The following is a 21,973-nucleotide window of genomic DNA, read 5'->3' as shown; positions in this document are numbered from 1 at the left end:
TGTGATGACATCACGCCAGACATTCAGTGAGGAGGGAGAAGGATGCTGCTGGGTCCCGGGCGCCCCCCGGATTGGTAAGTTGTTTTTTTTTGTTTTGTTTTTTTACCTGGCCACGGCACTCCTGGGAGCCGCGGCGCACACTTTGGGAACTGCTGGTATATGCAATTACATTGAATATAGCAATCTAATAATTTGACCAGCACGTTGTAATCCTCTCTAGTTTGGCCATGATTTAGATATCATCTGGTTGCTTCATGTCATTATTACTTCAGGAGATACAACACTGGACCACATCATAGGCTTCATCCATATTGACAGCTTTCATGTGTGCAGGATGCATTAGTGTAATATAGTCATTTAAAGCAGTTTAATACATTTTCAAAACTGTTGAAGAAAGGTTTTAATTGAAAAACAGTGCAAGCCAAGTGCTTTAAATGCACATGAAAAGTCCATTGAAAAAATATGTTAAAACAAGCATACCTCATGGGAAGAATCTCAACAGATAAAACTGCTGGCACAGGCTGTACACATGCATCGTGTTCACAGACTGTCACATGATTATCGCACTACATGCATGATTTAAAATAGTTTGACTGACCCACTAGTATGAACCATCTCAACATGCCCAACGCCTAATTTTCCCTATTCTTAATGCAGTTCCTTTAATAATTTAATTATTTGAGTTTTTAGTTCCGTTTTTTTTTTAACATGTATTCAGTCCAGGTCATTGCAATAAAAAAAAATGGGAATATAAGGAACAAAGCCTTATTTTATACTGGGTGAAATTGGTCATTTTGGAGTGTCAGAGTTGACCCTATTATTACAGAGTTAACTAAAAACGAAAACAGATATATTGGCTTTACTTGCCGGTCAGAACAAAATGCATAGGGAGGTTGCTCCCAGAACCCCGACATATTTCTGTTGCACTCCATCTCACCACCTCAATGACTTAAGTCAATAAATAAACCAGTTTGTACCTGCAATGCAAGCTGCAGCAGTTTTGTCTTTTACCGTTTTATGAATTAGAATTAAAAATATTTTCACATGTATTAGAAGATGCTTCCAGTATGGAGTTTCAGTTTCGTTAGAATAGGGAGGAGTGGGGGTGCAAGGTGAATGGTTGGGTTTAGGGCGGCTCTCCTCTGATTGGATGATGGTCATGTTTGGGGGGAAAGGTCTGTTGAGTTGGGAATCTATATAAAGGCTTCTGCATTAGAAAGAGATTTAATGCTTCGTGACGAGGACAGAGATTGCATAAAGCATCCAGAAAAATGAGTAATGATAGCCAGGTAATCATCATTATTAGGCTATATTTAAACATAATTTTTTGACATTTTCTTCATAATGAGTTTTAAGAAACTATTATGGGCCAGTTTTCTTCAAATTGGTGTTTATGTAATTTATTTATCCATTTTTACCAATTTAAATTTCGAAGCATTGACTTATTTTGACCATCAAATAAACCCACTTAATAATCAAAGTTTGGTTTCTTCGATCAAGTTATTTCAATTTATCTGTTGGCACCTATGTTTGGGTTATTAACATATCATAGTATCTGACCATTATATAGCATGTGCGTCTCGAGAATGGCCATGTGGCAGAAGTTTCACCTTCTGCAATAAAAAGAGTCATCAGCATTATTAACATGAGACTTGCATTTTTTCGCGGTGTAATGAAGATTACAGGGCGTTTGGTTCGGGAGTTTTGTGGCGTATGCGCTTTACCCCGCAATTTGCGCTGCAATTATACTTGTGGAAGTAGTGTGGCGTATACAAAACCAGTGTCCTCTTCCTCTTAGTTGTGGCTCGTCAAATATACATTATGCACTGTCAGACAAAAAAACGTGTAAGATGGAACTTGTAGTTATTCAACACAGTCACAGGCTGTATATAGAGCTGATGGCTCACATGTATTCTGACTACGGAAACGAATGTATCTTTTTTTCAGCATACGTATGTGCTTTTGACTGATTTTTATTGCAAGCGTTCGTACAACCCCAGGTCTATTAAATAATGCAGGTATTGTCTTGCATAGAATACTGCTGACTCCCAGAGTGTTCTGAGAATCACACAGGCAACAAAATGAACACATTTGTTCATAATTTGAATGATACTGGGCGGCTGATTTTTTATTAATAACCTTAAATGTCAAAATTGCCCCCATAGGTCTATTGTTGGTTCAGTTTTTATGCCGGGGACCAATTTCACCCGGGCTAGATTCAGCTGTATTCTGTGCATAGGAACCCTGCCAGTGCCTATACACTATGACATTAGTGCCTGAGGCAAGTTAATCCTTACACATCAGTAGATTTTCCACAATTATAAAACCAGTATGAGCCTTGTTTGAATTCTGTATGAGCATTCTGCTGACTAATAATGATTGCAGTGGTGGGACAAGATCAGATCTTTCTAGACTTCTTTGAACTCTTTCTTTCTGCATACAATTGACAACATGATCAGTAATCTATGCTCCTAACATGGCAGCCTGCTGCAGAGGATTAAAAGAGATCAGAGTGGACATTAGCGAAGAATAAGCATACCAGCTATTTTATGAATACTATTTTACTATTTAGCTCAGCAATACACAGAATTTTAAATATAGATAGATAGATATTCGATGGTGGCTATACTTGCAATTTAAAGGATTGTACAGTTAAAAGCAAAAACCCAACTATCCATTTATGGACACACACTCTATTTAAACAAGGAAGTATCGGTCCGGGCTGCAAGACATCCTTATCTTTGTATTCCGCCGTGTGGCATTCTATGTTAAAGTTTCAAAGTGTTATTAGTGTTTCAGACCACAGAATGGCCACCAACTGCTAATTTGTGTAATGTCTAGGGCAATGCGGCTAATGGCTCAAAAGAAAGGGGGAGACAAGGTTTTGATTCTGATTTTCTGTGGAATTGATTGCTAATAATTTCACATTGAAATGAGGCTTTACCTAGGGATTTAAATCAGCATTACAGGTATACAGTCATGGCCAAAAGTTTTTAGAATGACACAAATATTATTTTTCACAAAGTCTGCTGCCTCAGTTATTATTATGGTAATTTGCATATACTCCAAAATGTCATGAAGAGTGATCAGAAAAATTGCAATTAATTTCAAAGTCCCTCTTTGCCATGACAATAAACTTTATCATCAAAACATTTCCACTGCATTTCAGCCCTGCCACAAAAGGACCAGCTGACATCAGGTCAGTGATTCTCTCGTTAACACAGGTGAGAGTGTTGACAAGGACAAGGCTGGTGATCACTCTGCCATGCTGATTGAAGTAGAATAACAGACTGGAAGCTTTGAAAGGAGTGTGGTGCTTGAAATCATTGTTCTTCCTCTGTCAACCATGGTTATCTGCAAGGAAACACGTGCAGTCATTATTGCTTTGCACAAAAAGGGCTTCTCAGGAAAGAATATTGCTGTTGGTAAGATTGCACCTATATCTACCATTTATTGGATCATCAAGAACTTCAAAGAGAGCGGTTCAATAGTTGTGAAGAAGGCTTCAGGGTACACAAGAACATCCAGCAAGCGCTAGGGCCGTCTCCTAAAGTTGATTCAGCTGCTGGTGCCAGTGCAGAGCTTGCTCAGGAATTGCAGCAGGCAGGTGTGAGTGTATCTGCATGCACAGTGAGCTGAAGACTTTTGGAGGTTGGCCTGCCATCAAGAAGGCCAGCAAAGGAGCCACATCTCTCCAGAAAAAACATCAGGGACATACTGATATTCTGCAAAAGGTACAGGGATTGCACTGCTGAGGGCTGAGCAAAAGTCATTTTCTCTGATGAATCCCCATTCAGATTGCTTGGGGCATCTGGAAAAACGCTTGTCCGTAGAAGGAAAGGTGAGGGCTACCATCATTCCTGTCTCATGCCAACAGTAAAGAATCCTGAGATCATTCATGTGTGGGGTTGCTTCTCAGCCAAGGGAGTGGGATCACTCACAGTTTTGCCTAAGAACACAGCCATGAATAAAGAATGGTACCAAAACATTCTCCTAGAGCAACTTCTCCCAGAGCAACTTCTCCCAACCATCCAAGAACAGTTTGGTGACGAACAATGCCTTTTCCAGCATGATAGATGTGATAACCAAGTGGCTCAGTGATAAAAACATCAACATTTTGGGTCCATGGCCAGGAAACTCCCCAGACCTTAATCCTATTGAGAACTTGTGGTCAATCCTCAAGAGGCGGGTGGAGAAACAAAAACCCACAAATTCTGATGACCTCCAAGCATTGATTAGGCAAGAATGGGCGGCCATCAGTCAGTATGTGGCCCAGAAGTTGATTGACAGCATGCCAGGGCAAATTGCAGAATCTTCAAAAAGAAGGGTCAAAACTGCAAACATTTACTCTTTGCATAAACTTAAACCTTATGTAATTGTCAATAAAAGCCTTTCACACGTATGAAATGCTTGTAATTTTACTTCTAATTTTACTTTTAATGCTTGTAATTGTAATTTTAGCAACATTTGACAAAAAGGTCTAAAAACATTGAAGCAGCAAACTTTGTGAAAACCAATACTTGTGTCATTCTCAAAACTTTTGGCCATGACTGTACATTAAACAAGCTAAAAGCAATGAATTCAAATGGGTTGACACCAAGATGGTTACATATACCGATGGACAGAGTTACAGTCCTGTCATGTTATATATAAATTTGTGTGGTCACTATATATAAATAAATCCCAGAAGTCTAAACTTTAAATATGGTAGAGCATAAACTTTAATTATCAGCAACCAGTTTTCACTTTCAAAAAAACATACACGTATATTTTATCTCTGAGAAAAAGCAGATTGAGTTTTGGAGGAAAATTGGGGGGTTGCTGTAATGGAGTGAGAGTTAGAACAAATATTGAAATACTAACAATTCGTAGAGATTAGGAAAAATGAAAAGACAATGTATAGTCTTGAATTTTTGATAGTTCCATTTTAATTCATTAATAGCAGTATTAATATTTATAATAGTAGTACTAACATTTATAGGCATAATATTTAATATATATTTATTTATTTTTGAATATTTCCTATCACACTCTGGTTAAAACCATGGCTGTATGTTGTGGTACCAGGTGCCCATGACATCCTGGTGATCTGAAGATGGACCAGAAACAATGTTGTGTGATTCCTGTCCCGTTGATCATTCAATACAGTTTTCAAAGTGAACATTGTGCTTGTTAAATGCCTAAATACTATAACCTTCCATGTTTACAATAGGAAATCCCTGTGATATGACCATGTTACATCATGAGGGATTACGAGGAAAACAAAGCCATGGGACGATGCAAACGAGACCTTGAGCTGGGCATCCATGTAAAGCAGTACTAATGCATAATGAAAACTGGTTCTAAAAGTAACTTCTATTCTGGTTATTATTGCATCCAGTTCACATACAGAAAATATAAGAGACGTAATGGAGTCTGGTGGCTTCTCAGGTCTCCCTGGATAAAAACATTTGAAAAATAAACACAGTGAAAAATAAAATTATTCAAGCCTCTATCAACTACTTAAAACCTTGTAGAAAATAAAAGGTATTCCTTTCTGAGGTTGTGCAATTATAATTGTAAAAGAGGAAGGAAGTGTATTTTTGTTTTTTATGTACAGATTTGTTTTATATTAAATAACCCAGAAACTAAACAATTCAAGATGCTAAAAATCCTGTTTATAAACAAACAAAACAAACATAAAACATGTTCAGACTAAGGAATAAGTTGTTCCTTGTGGACAGATGGTAGCTGCTACAGGTCATGTCTGTTCCTTGGTGGTAATGTTGTAGTGGTATCTTGGAGCCCGATAACCCTAAGGTTTGTCAACTTGTCATGCTGATCACATGGCTAAGCTAAGTATCCCACTACGGCCACCAAATTCTCCTTAGGGTCAATCCTTTATGTTGCCCCAGTCCCAATAATAGCCACCACACAAACACTGTGCTAGTCTCCATTGTGTGCTCTGTGTGCGTTCTCTCATCTCCATAGTACCTCATGCCAACCCATCCTTGTTTTCCTGTCTCTTCTGCCTTGTATTTTCATGCCTTACCCCCTTACCTGTTGTGTCATGTCTGCCCCTTTATTTCCACCATGTCTGTACAGTTTACTGCCCCCTTGCCTAACTGCGCTCCATTACCTTTCTAAGATTGTATTATACTTTTGTCTAGGCTCTTCATTCTGTATTATTGTTTATTTAGCAGCACCATCTAACAGTGCTGTACAGAGAATATCATATCATTCACACTAGTCCATGCCCATCGGAGCTTACAGTCTAAAATCCCTAACTTGCAAGCATGAGGCCCCATTTTTGGATGGAGCCATTTAAACTATATTTATGTTTGTGACTGTGGGATGCAACCAGAGCACACGGAGGAAAGCCATACAAACATAGGGACAACATACAAACTCCACAACTCAGATAAGGCCCTGGTTGGATTTGAACCCATGGCCCTAGTACTTTGCAGCAGCAGTGCTAACCAATGAGTCACCATGCTGCCCTTTAAAGCATAATTACATCTCTTGAAAGAGCGTCATGGTAGACCACGCTCAGAAAGTAGAAATTGAAAACTGACTTAAAGAGAGACTGTCAGGTTGTCCAATGCTGCGATAACAATTGTTGTTGATGGTCTTGCAGATCCTGGTCCTTCTTGCTATATAGGAACTCCATTTCTCTGCACCTGACTGAACAGATTGTCTAGTAAACAATATAAAACTGAGCAACATGACGATCCTCTGGATTCTAATTACTTTTTTTAATACATCTGGGGGTAAATGTATCAAACTGCGAGTTTTCGGCGGGTTTGAAAAGTGGAGAAGTTTCATATAGCAACCAATCAGATTCTAGTTATTATTTTGTAGAATGTACTCAATAAATGACAGCTAGAATCTGATTGGCTGCTATAGGCAACATCTCCACTTTTCAAATCTGCCGTAAATTCGCAGCTTGATACAGTTACCCCCTGGAATAGAGCCTTTGTCCGTGAGTAATATGTTCCCCAGTGACACATATCTTTTCATTTCAAATGAAAAATCTGAATTTATCGGTATGTTTATTTATTTTACCATAGGCTTGGTTTGACTCGCAGAATAAGGAAAATAAAGCTATGCTCCGGCAGTGGATGAAAAATGAAAATATCAGCCTTGTACAAGTCAATGGCCAGAGGAAATATGGTGGCCCCCCTCCAGGTATATGGCTCTTACATCTTGCGCTGGCGGCTTAGTATTGGATGACATCATCATTTATTTATATAATGCCACTGATTCCATACCGCTGTACAGAGAACTCACTCACATCAGTCCCTGCCCCATTGGAGCTTACAGTCTAAATTCCTAACACACACACACACACACACACACACACAGACAGAGAGAGAGAGACTAGGGTCAATTTTTGATAGCCAATTAACCTACTGGTATGTTTTTGGAGTGTGGGAGGAAACCAGAGGACCAGGAGGAAACCCACGCAAACATGGGGAGAACATACAAACTCCACACAGATAAGGCCATGGTCGGGAATTGAACTCATGACCCCAGCGCTGTGAGGCAGAAGTGCTAACCACTTAGCCACTGTGCTGACATAGTAAATATGGGTCCTGATACTTTGATGTAGAAGGTCATACTAATGTACTTTCTGTTTTCTTGATGATCTGACTGACCCATCCTATTTAATTAAAGAAGAAACAGCTGGAAGAATACAAACATCATATTAAACATAAGAATATTAATATACAAGGTGTCTCCTCTATGTTTTATGCATTATATCAATGGAGAAATGGGAGGGAAGAGGGGATAGAGGGAGAGGTGTTGGAGGGGACTAAAACGCACAAATACTACCAACGATATTAATATTGCTAATTATCACGGTGGCTAAGTAATTAGCACTTCTGCCTCACAGCACTGGGGTCATGAGTTCAATTCCTGACCATGGCCTTATCTGTGAGGAGTTTGTATGTTCTTCCTGTGTTTGCGTGGGTTTCTTCTGGGTGCTCCGGTTTCCTCCCACACTCCAAAAACATACTAGTAGGTTGCTAGGCTGCTAACAAATTGACCCTAGTCTGTCTGTGTGTATGTTAGGGAATTTAGACTGTAAGCCCCAATGAGGCAGGGATTGATGTGAGTGAGTTCTCTGTACAGCTCTGCGGAATTAGTGGTGCTATATAAATAAATGGTGATGATGATTATACGTGACTAGGACCAACTAAACATGTAGTTAAATAACATATATCACTCAACAACTGCATGATTCATCCTTATTTGACATTTTAAAGAACTTGGGATTGGTGATGAGTTGATCATTTTAAAGTGGAGGCAGCCATTTTGTTGATGAACCAGTATTTATTATAAAACAGCCTATCAATTCAATGGAAACTAGTGAACTTGGTGCCTCAGGCCTCAGTAATGGCACAACTTCCTAGTGAATGAATAGGCATTTCTGGAGATTTCTTCAGCCAGCAAAATTGCTATGTTGAATTTTGAGCAATGTTTCATCTTCTCAAGTGTCATTTAAAATATATACAGTGTATGTAAATGAATGTCAGAGTACCTCATGTGCTTCAGTACATAATGGAGACTGTGGGCAAGTGAGCCCCAAAAGCAGTGTATCCCCCCCGTCAGCTCAATGTCTGCGCGGGGCCTCAGAATGTGACATCTGGCCTTAAACTGGGTACACGCTACAGGTTTTTCACCCAACTATTGTGCCAATAACATGATAAATGACTTAGGGCCAATTTCGCATATTTGTTTGTACACTCCTCCGATCAGGTGTTATCGTACCAAAGCACATCATATCATTTGATTTTACAAACTGACTACAAATCACTATCAACGATGGAAGGTGCAATGATGTTTGGCAAATGTGGAAGTGTGTACGCACTCACGACTAGCAGTGCAGGCAGATCTCTATAGAGTGTGCAGAGTCACAATCCTTTCAGCAGATGAAGATCACAGACATGGAGGTAAATCACGTAGGTGTGTACACAGAAATCTGAATGCTCACTGGAGTCTTCACAGAAATCATATCGGGAGAAATTTTCTGTAGTGTGTACCCAGCTTTACTGCTTTCACATACATCTTTAAAAGCTTAATGTTACATTCAACTTTATTAGTGAAGTAAAATACAGTGACTTTAGGAATAGCTGTAGCTAAGAGGAACTGGAAGCAAGTCCACCACTAATATATGCATCATAAACATCTAATATAGAGCTCCCATCATTTTAACATGAAAATGGGGGCTCTGCACTAGGTATCTGAGCCTCTTGTGGCTTATTTTTAGTTGGCAAATACAGTGAAATATTTCTTTACGTTTTAAGGGGGGTATTCAATTGTTAGCGAGATCGCTAAAATACTCGCGCTCGAAAAATATTACCGTTAATACGGTAATTACTCGCTGGATTTCAGTTCGCTGCTCGCTGAGCTGCGAGCTAAAATCCAGCGAGTAAATTACCGTGTTAACGGCATTTACGCGCAGATTACCGTATTAACGGTAATATTTTTTGAGCGCAAGTATTTTAGCAAACTCGCTAACAATTGAATACCCCCCTAAGAATCATATCCCTGTTAATTCATCCTGGAGCCCCAGGAGCCTGAAATGTTTGGTAAAATATTATTAATTAAGTCTTAACTGACAGAAAATGGACAGTACTGGTGACAACTCTAACCTAGTGTCAGATAATAATATTCATTTTACACAGATTTACTGTGTGCAATCTGTCCCATCAGCTCAGGGCCAAATAATGATATTCCTAATCTTGTGTACTAATTAGGGTTACTAGAGTTTCAATTAATTGTGCAACTTGAAATCTGCTTGGTAAGACAAAGTGATAAATCATCACGTCTTATTCATGTTGTCACTACGGAGAATCCTGTGAATAGGACTTGTTGGTAGAGTGTAAAATGTCCTTATATTATTTATATATGTTTAGACTTCTTGGATTTAAAATAAAATGTTTCCTTTTGGCAGGTTGGGTTGGGGGAGCCCCTACTTATGGGTCTGAGGTGTACATTAGAAATCTGCCACAAGAAATCTATGAGGATAAGATAATTCCACTCTTGCAATCGGCTGGAAAGCTGTATGAGTTTCGCTTGATGATGACTTTCAGCGGCCTCAACCGTGGCTTTGCTTATGCCCGCTTTACCGCCATCCACCATGCCAATCTAGCAGTCTACTGGTTTAATGGCTATGAAATACAACCTGGCTACAAGCTGAAAGTCTGTAAGAGCATTGAGAAGAGTGAGCTTCAGTTAGATGCCATCCCGGGTTTCTTAGACAAAGACACTCTAACCAGAGTCATGTGTGGGATCACTGCAGATCTGGAGCGACTCTCCCTCTTCGCCAGCCCTAAAGTAGACGGGATGAATTTAGCTGTTATAAAGTACAGATCCCACACAGCAGCTGCCATGGCGAGAAAAAGCCTCTGCGAAGGTCAGTCTTTTCTTTTCCTGCTTCTGATTTAAACTGGGTGATTTGCAAATCTGTTGGGACATACCTGGCAGGCTGGAAAGTTAGCAGAAATAGCCATAGACTTTACTGGAAAAATGTCCTTATAGGAAAAAAAGGAGCTGAAAATAGAAAAGCTTGTCCAACTTTACCATTGTTATCATTCAAGTAACCAAAACTCTGGCATGAAATATACTTGTTTTGCCCTTCAAAATAGGTTTTATGCAAAATACTTGTTGTTTTTTTTGCCAAACCTCAATTCTCGGGAGAATGTTTAATGAAAATAAATTTGAAAACAATAGGCCTTGGAAACCTAATTATTGGTATTGGAGTAAGAACAGCATTTTGTGGACAGCATGGTGGTTTAGTGGTTAGCACTTCTGCCTCACAGCACTGGGGTCATGAGTTTGATTCCCGACCATGGCATTATCTCTGTGAAGTTTGTATGCTCTCCCTGTGTTTGCGTGGGTTTCCTCCAGTGGCTCCGTTTTTTTCCCACACTCCAAAAACATACTGGTAGGTTAATTGGCTGCTATCAAATTCACCCTAGTCTCTCTCAGTCTATGTATGTGTGTTAGGGGATTTAGACTGTAAGCTCCAATGGGGCAGGGACTGATGTGAGCGAGTACTCTGTACAGTGCTGCGGAATTAGTGGTGCTATATAAATAAACATAATGATGATGATGATAAATTTCCTGGTTAACAAATTCCCATCTACTAACCAGTCTCTGTTCCCAATCCTTCCTGCCTTCTGTGTAATTATGTGTTATCGGAGCCGGATTAAGACCCTATAGGGCCCTATGCAACATACTGGATTGGGCCACCTTTACCCCTCTGTCAAAGAAAACATAATGCAGTACCCACTAGGTCCTCCTAGGCAGGAACCTAAATTGTCTAATGAATGATCTGACTATATTTAGCATGTAGTGATCTTTCCAAGGTTAAAGCTTCACATGTAGGTGTGTGTAGTACACATAAGGATGTATGCAATGCATAAATGTATAGTAGATTTAGACTCTTAGTAAATGTATAATATAAGCAGGTTATGATATGAACGTATCAATTACTCCTGAAAAGACAAACATTGAATTTGCAAGAGGCTAGTAAACATAGCAGTAGGGTTTAATGTTTGTTATTGTTTTTGTTTTGTTTATTTTGAATATATAAATATATAATATTTAAATATAAATAAAAATCAAAAGAATCCCAATTTGAGTTTTGCTAGAATCTTACAAGAGCTTGCATTATATTTTTGGCTTTGATTTAAAATTTTTGGCACTGTATGTCTATAAAACTTAAATGTACTGTATATAAATATATTATTTTAGCCACAAAAGATAACGCCAGAAAGAAAGAATGTAAAAATTCAGTAGCCTATTTATGATTATATTCTCATTCCAAATTAAACATATTAATATGCCACAAATACCCGTTAAAGCCATACAAATGGCTTTCTGATGTCTTTTGGATTGTGTCAATTGTCTACAGCATTTGATATGCAGATTTAATTTTATACAGGTCCCGGTCACAATGTGGATATTTGTCATATGTCAAGATTGTTAATAGGCTCATAAGTGGTCTCTGCATGTTCACACAGGATAGGCGGAACATGGTTTGGATGGCAGGAGGCTGCCATGCTTCTGAAGTGGCCCACTAGCCCATATGCACAAAAAAAGTTTGTTGGTAGGTGCTGTTTCACGGTCTGTCTATGGATCTGCTCTATGCAGAGTGGGGGGCATTGAGGTAGTGGGGAGCAGCGCATGCATCGTGAAGTGCCTACCAGGGATGTGCGGTGCATGCGTTGACCCCAGACAGGGGGGCTACTGTCTTGTGTTCACATGTGTGAATCAGTTCATTTATCCCCAAAAACACTGAAAATAAATAATTACCTAATCGTAAATTCCATTAACATGTTAGGCTACATTTTTACCTCCTGCTTCTTCTGGATGCGTCTTTGTGTTGGTGAATTAAAACCTTGCATGTGTATAATCTTTTTGTGACCAAGTTTCCTTTTGTTTCTTTCAGGTACTCAGCTGCTGTGTGGCTGCCCATTGACGGTAGAATGGCTGAGCTATTCTAATAAACGTTATCTGAATTTTGGGAAATTTTTGCTTCCCCATTCCTGCTACCCTCGAAGTTGGACCCTTCTGTTCAAGTAGGATTAGGAGTCTGCATTCTCTTGTGAGCAGCACCTTCATCTTTAGTGTAACCACATGAAACTAGGGCAGGTGTCTTTCAAATTTAAGATTCTAAGTCGCAACCATTATGGATGGCTAAGTTTTTGGTATCTGGTAGAATTAGCAAAGCTTTGTCTTTCATTTACTGGGTATGCTTGGCTGAATCGAGTCAACCTCATCATCATTTATTTATATAGCGCCACTAATTCCGCAGCGCTGTACAGAGAACTCATTCACATCTGGGCTTACAGTCTAAATTCTCTAACATACACACACACACAGACAGACAGACACACACACATGTACTAGCTCAGCCACAGAGGCTGGTGGGTGCACAGAGCGGGCAGTGGACATACTGTATTTGGTTCCTCCGCCTGCTCACTCCAAATAAGGGAGCATCGCTGGGGGTGTGGACCGGGCACTGCCGCCACAGGTCAGTCACACTAGGTAAGGAGGGGGCACACGGGACCATCCTTGGTGACACCAGCCTCCTGGTTTGCTGGGCCCTACAGGGAGGTGCCATCCCTGCACAGGAACTCCTTGTCGGGTTTCCCACTAACACTGTTCAGGGAGGTTATAGGATGGAGTGGTAAGAATTGTTTAGAGAGGGGGGGTCGTCTCCCTGTCTCTAGCTGGCCAGAGTCTGCACCACTGATCCACACCCTCTCTTGACTTGCATTGCAAACTTTTCCTTCTTCCCTCACTCTGTGTCTGGGAAGTGGATCGCTTCCAGGGCTTACCCTGGAGGGAGGTATTTGCCTGTTTCAGATGCCAATCTAAATTGACATGTGCACAGTCTGGCCAGATTGTGCAACATGTGTGGCAGAAAACCGTGCTCGACAGTGGGGGTCCCCACTGAGGTGGCAGAACCAGCCTGGGCAAAATCTTTGGCTCTGGCGTTTGTGGTGCTCTCTTAGCAGCTCATTACAATAAGGGATCCTTCCTCATTTCTGCTCCCCCTGGATTTCAGGAACTTTTGGGTCCCCCAAAAGCCCCCCCACCCACAACCACATCTGAAATGCCATCTTGGACTGGGGACCAGTCGGTGCAGATCACTTTCTCTTTGAAAAGGATGTTGGATTCTGCATCCAGAATCCAGAAGCTCCAGCTTCAGGCACATTTCCAGTCCTGGGAAGGACCTGACTCAGGAACGTTCTTCAGAGGAGGTTGGGAAACTGAGGACTTTGACCTGTAGACTTGATGGTACACTGCAGAGGACCCTAGTAGCATACAGGGAGTGGAGGCTTCAATGTGTGCCGTTCGGTTCCTATTACCGCACTCTATACTCACTGTCCCCCATGGATTTAGAGAAAACATACAAAAATGCAAATTTTACATGGAACGTCTGTCTTTTGAAAAGACTGCAGGTGTTCTGTGTGTAAGCATTCCATCTAATAACCTTAGTTTGTTTCTATACATGCTGGTGTATGAGAACCCAACTGCTTTGCAAATGCTAGAAGCTATCAGCTGTGGCAATACGGATAAATAGAGCAGATTCAGCTCTAACCAAAGTACCTTTGTCTGAATTTTCACTAAATACATTGCTATCCTCTATACAAACCCTTTATATCATCTACACAAGTATACATTGTCATTGGTAGTAGACATCAAAAATAAAATAGCCTATTTGTATTGTAATTTAGTGGAAAGGTGTCCTAATGTTTAAGGAAGGAGTACAGTGCAGGGATCCATCAAAGCTACTTTGTCCCAGAACTGTACTTCTTTATTAAACTCTCACACCCCAAAATGGCAGGACAAGTGTCACACTGTTGTGTTTTTTGTTTTGTTTTTTATAATTATTGCCAAATTTGTCTGTAAACAACATTTCAAAGCATCTTGCTTCCCTGCAGTAAAGGGAATAACACAATTTAATTTTCATTGCCATTACATATTACACAAACCTGTAAATTCAATTGGTATGTCCAGTTAAACTGTGGAATCATCTGTTTGGATTCTGATCACTTCATGCTTTAGGAGTAACTTCCAGGTGCTACAGGCAGGTAGACTGGACCCCTTGTGGCTCTGGCATTGCCTTGAGGGTTTTAGCCCCTGGTGATGCCGTCTGGGACTGTGTGTGTAGGGGGGGGGGGGGTGCAGGTTTTGCAGAGTGGGCCTTACCACCTTAATTTAGACTGGCATTTGGCACAGACATAACTGCAGACATAACTGGACCATCAAGATAGGACATGAATTCCTGGGAATCAGAAATGTGTGCACCCTGGAATGTGTGATCTCAAGCCTATCCTGCTGCTCTAAAGTGAGTGACGCATTTTTTACCAGTAAGGTAGATAGAAGCACAAAATAACTTCCTTGGGAGAGCAGGTTCTACTGAGAAGGTTGCACCCAATAAATCCATGGTGCTATGGTAGGCTGAAGGCAATTTGAAGGCCACAAGACCCACAGGGAACGAGGATGCAGGAAGAAGAGCTCTGGTCTTCACAGTCCACTCTGGGGCTTCCAATCCTTGGCAGTCCAACAGGAGCAGAAACCCCTAGCCAGCCCTGTTTTCATATGCTGTCTTCCAACCGAGACTCACTTATCCTGCTCTGGTTCCCATGCTTGTAAAGGGAGTTTGGGGAGATATCTTTGCTGGACCATATCTCCCATGGGCTTGACAGGGACCAAAGATACTGTATGTGAGATCCAGACTCGATGGCATTTCCTGCAAGCTTTAGCCAGCTATCTGTGTGCATGGTTCTGGGACCTGCTGCAGGAAGAGCTGGCACTTAATGCACCTCTTTGGAGCAGGATGAGCTTGATGCAGTCTTTGTTGGATCTACTTCCCCACTATGGCTACTGCTCTTTCAGGGGCAGTTTGTAATAAAACATATAAAGATTACAGCAATACATATTTACATTATGGGGAAAACAAAGCTCTGTCTATCGTTAGGAGATGGATATGGCCAGATACCCCTCTATCCCTCCGATGCTCCTACGTGGTGATAGATGGCTGCTGCAGCATGGGAAGAATTTGTAACATGCTACAGCGCCAAACGGTTAGACCCCAGCAAGTGCAAAAATGTATTTTAAGTGTATTTTAAATAAAAATATATTTAACTTGGTGTATGCTTTTATTGTGCCATTTAGTGCCCGATGTGCAGCACCGAAAGGTTTAAGTCCCAGCACTATTTCGCCAGTCCATGGGGACCAGAGCACTCTGGTGCCCAAATCCTTGATGGCCGGATGGCGGGCTGCCCCTGCATGAAGTATGTGAACCCCAATGGCAGGTGAAGCTGTGTGGCAGCCGGAGAGGACTCATTACAGGTGTGAAACCCCTCCAGACTGATTCACGTGCAGGCTGCACGAATCAGCATGGATTGGTTAAAAGGGCAGGAGGCCGGGGTGTGGTTTGGGTGCCATCTCGGTCGGACGATCTTACAGAAAGCTCCTCCATGTCAAACCGGAGTATACCCCTATAACGGCGCTATTTTCTGCTCCATCTCCCACCACCTGAGCCAAGAGCACCTCAGGCCCATGCAGAACTGTTTGGAGCCAGATTAGCCCAGTACCCATCGGTGTGTGCGGCCTGGTCTTGCTGCTGCTTCTGGGGTGGTTCCCCTTCTGCCATACAGCGTGCCTTACTGGGTCACCCTGTGCCCCTCCGCAGCTGAGTTGGAGCCTACATCCTCCTCCTCTCCGCTTACCTGAATCCCCGCTTTACATCCAGGTCCCTGGGAGGTCCTCGCCGCATCGGCGACACTATCCAGTCCCCCAAGGCTCCTTACCTGTGCTGGCGCCGCTGACCGCCCGGATACTGAGGTGACTGGCGCTAAATAACCCGCCTCACCACCAACAGCCTACCTCCACCCATCTCAGCGACTGTCTTTGACGCTGTCTCATCCCAGATTTCCGAACTTCCGGTTTTAGGAAAGGCTACCAAAAGGCACCCGGAATACACTGTGGGGAAGTAAGCCAGAGGACTGCCTGTTTCCTTCTACCCTCCTCCAAGGCATCTCATAGCTGGCCAAACTTTTGGGGCACATTAGCCTGTTCATGCGCACCAGTACTGATTCTGGAGCATTCCATTTAACAGCTATCCTCATGGGACACTTAATTTAACACTGACCCCTGGGAGAAACAGTGATCCTGGGCATTGCTACCACCTCCGGCCCTTCACACCATGCTTTATATCTGCTGCCCCCTGTCATTGTCTTGAGAAATACAGCTCAGCACCCCTACACTGCTCTCTCCCCCACTGTAATATTTGGGTATCCTGAACGTAATCCCAGGCGTCTCTTATACCCCAACTACATGACCCAGTACTGAGGACCCAGTACACACTCGACTATATTGCTATCCTAGAGCCTAGATCCAGCCTGAATGTAACAGTTCTATATAACAGCCTTATCTATTATAAATACAGTTGTCCTATTTGTGCACTGCGCAAACAGTTGTTACTCTGCAGCCTGCTCACTACGTGATAAACAAGATGGGTTTCCACTCCATCCATATTCCCTAGACCTCTATGCGGGGGATGTGACCAAAGGTGTCTCCAGAACTCACTTCATCTATGTAATTCAAGGCTGTTTTTTCTAGCTTGACTACGGTACCATGCTAACTACTCATGGGCAAGGACAGAAGAGGTCCTGAAAAACGGAATTCTGGGAAACCTTCAGAGACAGAGACATCGCTTTTCCCACTCTCTCAGATGTTGACATAGCCCTGCTGGAGCAGCCCTACACCCATGGCGAATTAGCTGATGCAATCAAATTTACCCCCTCAGCTAAATGTCCGGGCCCCAAACAGTTCTCAATATCTTATTACAAGACTTTCAAACATAAGTTACTGCCCTTGATGGTGCCAGCATTCAACGCTGTCTCAAGAGGACAATCCCTTCTCTACGCAATCCCTAGAAGCCCACATCACAGTAATACCTAAAGATGGCAAGGATCTGTCTCAGTGCCCAAGTTATCGTCCGATTTCCCTACTCAATGTGGACATTAAACTATATGCAAACTTATAGCTAACCGGCCCAGTTCTGACATGATGTCCTGTGTCATGGCTCTGAGGGTGTTTTGCAGATCCCTTGCCTCTACTATAGAGGATGGTGGAGGCAGAACACCAATATATTCTTAGGATAAGTTCACAGGTTACAAGCATCAATAACACAGGAGAAAGTAGTAGTGCTGCAACGTATTATATTGAATGTTTATACAACAGGAATGGAAGAAATCATATATATATATATATATATATATATATATATATATATATTGGCAAAGATGAATAAATGGCAATTCGTTGTAATGCAGACATTAAACACATATGCTACTTCATAGTCGGTAACCCTTGGCAACAGCATGAGATGGGAGGATATACAGTTCAACGCAATGGTGATAAACAAGAACACTAGGATCCAATAGAGAACCACACAGCAGATGAATGTGAATCACTGGTACAGCTTACAGTCCAAACAGAGTAGTATATAGAACTTAGCTGATCCGAGAGTAGAGATGACTCAACATAGCAGGTGGTACTGGAAACACTGTGATTCTTATTAAGTAGAACAGCAAGCGTTAAACATCACCCAAGGACTTGGATGAACACTGACACGTGCAGTAGAATGTTGCCTAGAAGTAGCAGAGACGTGAGTAGTATCTGAACCATGCGTGGAACTACAGGTAGCAGGATTCGTTGTAACTGTTATGGTAAGTTCGCTGTAGTATGAAGCAAATGAACAGAGACACGTAACTTGAGCCCAAGTACTAGCCACCGGCACAACAAGTAGTTCACAATAACAGTCCAGTAAACAGGTAACAGCAGAATAAGGATAACCCGTGTCAGACGTGGAACTACAGGTGACAAGTAACTTGATAGTAGCTCTTACAGCGAGATGCAACGATCTTAGCCAGCCAGATGTAAAGGTGAACCAATAGATAAGGCACAAGTTTAGCAACAACTCACGATACTCGTTCAGCGTGCAGATGAATAGCGGAGAGGAGTTCCAGCTTGCAGGTGAACAGCAGTGAGGAGTTTGCAGCTTGCAGGTGAACAGCAGTGAGGAGTTCAGTCCAGCGAGCAGGTAACGGACACACGGAAGGAGAGGTATACAGCCAGATCCAAATGCAATCAGAGTAACACGAAGAACAGGCAATGAGCACATAACCATGGGAGGTTAATATAGTGCTCCAGGACCAATGAGGGTCGGGAGGAGGTCCAGATCACAGTAGCCAGGAACACCTGTGAAAGTAATGTCTCTGAGGCAGAAGCAAGCAGACTCATGGTTCTTAAAGGGAAAGTCACAGCGCCGTCCACCTAACTATGGGACTGGCGTGTGACAGTCCTGTATTAACGTAGACACAGGGGGGGACTCCAACTCCCGCACTTCCCTTCATACCATAATGCTGTGATGTTGGGAAAGATTTTGGGAGTGGTCAAACACTACCATTGTGAAGCAGTGGATTGCTATTGAGGGTTTGTACCTATCTTCCTCACTTGTGTATACCCCATGGAACACGAAGAGAGACGCCGCAAACAGATTCTACAGTGTAGAAGCTCCGATATGCAATGAACTTAGTTCATGAGCAAGATCTATTTATAGCATTAGTGGTTTTTCCCATGCTCAAATAACTGTGCAAGATCCCTCTCCAAAGACCCTAACACCAGGTGACAAAGTAAGTCCATCTGTTCACTTAACCTTTATTGAACATGCATGGCATCCACCTTTTCTCGTGCATGGGAGGAGAATTGTTGCACAAAGGGGGTAAAAATTATTCCTACCACAGTCCATACACTGAAAAATGAGGAACATCACGAATAGAGTAACTTTAACCCCTAATTTCACCACAATCCAGTTTGGGAGATCCTCTTTCACCCAGTGCCACACAGTACTACTGTAAACATTTCATAAGTTTTAAAGTCATTGATGCCTGGGTATCTCTTGCCGCTGATTGGACAGCTATGGCAGCAAATTACAAAGGCATGTGCATCATTTTTGGGAACATTAGAACTGTGAGGAGATGCTGATCACAGGGCAGAGTATGTTTTTCCTATGGCAACAGCCTTCTGATAAAATTGCATTTTTTATAAACAACAGTAGTTTCACTTGACAACATGGTAAATAACATGAAATGTCATACTTGGTACACCGTACATCAGTGATGGGCAACATGTGGCCCTCGGAGCCTTCACCTGTGGCCCCCGGCTCCTTCCTGCTTTATTGTCAGAAGTGTTTGTTATATAAAGCTTGTAACACTTCTTTAAAATGCCTGCTGATGTGTAATTACAGACATGTGTCTCTTTGTTTAAGTAAATGTATTCTTTTAACTTAAAGATTAAGGGTAATATGCGGGGTGTTGTACTTATTAACGGTACTGACTACCCCGACAGAGAAGAAGACGACAGGAGTAGACCGAATGCCTAGTAGAGCGACCTGAAAAAAACCTACTTACTAGGATGCCGATGTCTTCATGGTACGACTCGTTGTGTTGCCGACTGTGCAAGATGGCGTCATCACAAACCGCGACTTGTCTTAAAGCGGCAATGGACGGACCCAGTTGTCATTAATGTTATGTAAGTACTATTTTAGGGGTATTAGGGCTAGGGTTAACCCTAACCCCTAAAATAATACTTACATAACATCAATGACAGCTGGGTCCGTCCATCACCACTTTAAGACAAGTCGCGGTTTGTGATGACGTCATGTTGCACAGTCTGCAACACAACGAGTCGTCCCATGAAGACATCGGCACCCTAGTAAGTAGGTTTTTTTAGGTCGCTCTACTAGGCATTCGGTCTACTCCTGTCATCTTCTTCTCTGTCTGGGAAGTCAGTACCGTTAAACTGACTACCACCGAATGTGCGGCCCTTGTAGGTTAGAGCACCGCCAGTATCAGAATGTCTATCACTGCTATACAGACATCATCATCCCATAAAATGAGCATTGAACTAAGTGACCTTTTACATAAATACATTTTTTTTCAGTCTGTTTTCTGTTTTATGCAATTCGTATTACCAGCCTTCTACTAATATAGCACTGTCTGGTTTACAGGACATGCCGATGGCTACTCATGATCGTCTTTCATGATCTGTCGACCTCGTTTGATATTCTGCTTTTGTTCGTCAAGACTAAATTGATCACTAGAGTGTGGACAGGGGAAGGAGCAATATGGAGTGTTGCAGTTCCTTGGCATATTGTTTAAATATATTATATTGTTGTCAGACTTAGGAGTTGAGAGTTTATACATGTTAGATAAATTAAGAATTTGGTGTATTGTGCTTTTTTGTTGATAAAAGGAAAGTTCTGTCTTTGTATGCAAAATAAAGTGTAGTTTGGCCACACTAGAAGTAACATGGTAATATATACATTTTACAATGAGGGAGAACTGTGTGTGTTTGTGTATAATATATATGTATTACAATCTTCCAGGACATGTTTAGATGGTGTCTGTCAACTGTATAGAATAATTGTCCATATTCTTAATTTGCTCATTATCGAGTATGGTAATGATCCATACACGGATGCATAAAGGGCCTAATTTATAGTTAGAAGCAAAGGGAAAAAAAGAGCAAATTTGCACTTTGGCAAAACCATGATGCTCTGTTGGGGGAGGGGGGTAACGGCTCAGTAAAGTTCGGAAGGGCATGTCCTTGCTCATATCTAAATTGTAGTGGAAAGATAAAGCTGCCCTGTATTTTTGTGCCACATGCAAAATCAGGCAGTATTGACCCTGCATGCTATACATAAATGCAATTTCACCCAGTGCATAGCTTGACCGGGAGCAAATTTACACTACATGAGGCCCAGAAATGTCCTTATGATAAGGATCTTACAACCAATCTCTACTCTTACCAGTAAATGATTATAAGAATTTCTCTAGCTGCCACCATCAAATTCCAGGCACAATGTGCTAGTGGGCAGGTCTTCATACAGCGGCACACACTATCTCCCCTAACACCACTTTTGCATTTAATTGTGGCCTAATTTTAATTTTATTTTATTTAACAACTAACCCTCCTTCAGTAAGCATACCAAATATTTTGCATATACAGCCATTGTTATGTGCTGTGAGAGATGTGGCGTTGTCGATGCATGTAGCACACGTCTGGGTGACTCTGCTGCCATCTCATAGCCCGTGCAGTGCAATTTCTCCATGCGTTACGTTAACATTAAACACCAAGACATTAATAAGAAAACTTTATGGGGAACCTTTGTTTGGAAAAGTACTACATGAAGCAAAAAAAAAAAATACAACACTTCCTTATGTAGAACCATGTGCATAGTAATATTAGAAAAAAAGAATTGGATTATTTCTCCAATTTATAACTACAGTTAATAGGCTCAATAAGTGTGCCTATTGTTTATTATTATTGTGATCTGAGAAGTTTGAAGAGGGGAGGAGCGTTCAGTGCCGTAGAGAGCAGCATATGACTGCTGTTC

The 21,973-nt window shown here is 41.6% G+C and overlaps 1 protein-coding gene across 1 annotated transcript; it reads left to right on the top strand.

Moving 5' to 3' along the window:
* The first annotated feature begins 1,218 nt into the window (after positions 1-1,218).
* DND1 (DND microRNA-mediated repression inhibitor 1) lies at positions 1,219-20,880 on the top strand. The gene is made up of 5 exons (XM_075205375.1): positions 1,219-1,289; positions 7,050-7,167; positions 9,941-10,402; positions 12,443-12,598; positions 20,585-20,880. Exons 1-4 carry the CDS (start codon positions 1,272-1,274, stop codon positions 12,574-12,576), a joined length of 732 nt encoding a protein of 243 aa, XP_075061476.1. The 5' UTR covers positions 1,219-1,271; the 3' UTR covers positions 12,577-12,598; positions 20,585-20,880.
* The last annotated feature ends 1,093 nt before the right edge of the window (positions 20,881-21,973 follow it).

The sequence above is a fragment of the Mixophyes fleayi genome, chromosome 4 (genome assembly GCF_038048845.1).
Source record: "Mixophyes fleayi isolate aMixFle1 chromosome 4, aMixFle1.hap1, whole genome shotgun sequence".
In the NCBI taxonomy this organism is placed as follows: domain Eukaryota; kingdom Metazoa; phylum Chordata; class Amphibia; order Anura; family Limnodynastidae; genus Mixophyes; species Mixophyes fleayi.
Note: the sequence above shows the minus strand (reverse complement) of the source record. Positions and strands in the feature narration are given on the sequence as shown.

Coding starts and splice junctions, on each gene's coding strand:
- DND1 (XM_075205375.1), top strand. Junction 7,168..9,940: donor ATATGGTGGCCCCCCTCCAG/GTATATGGCTCT, acceptor TCCTTTTGGCAG/GTTGGGTTGGGGGAGCCCCT. Junction 10,403..12,442: donor GAGAAAAAGCCTCTGCGAAG/GTCAGTCTTTTC, acceptor TGTTTCTTTCAG/GTACTCAGCTGCTGTGTGGC.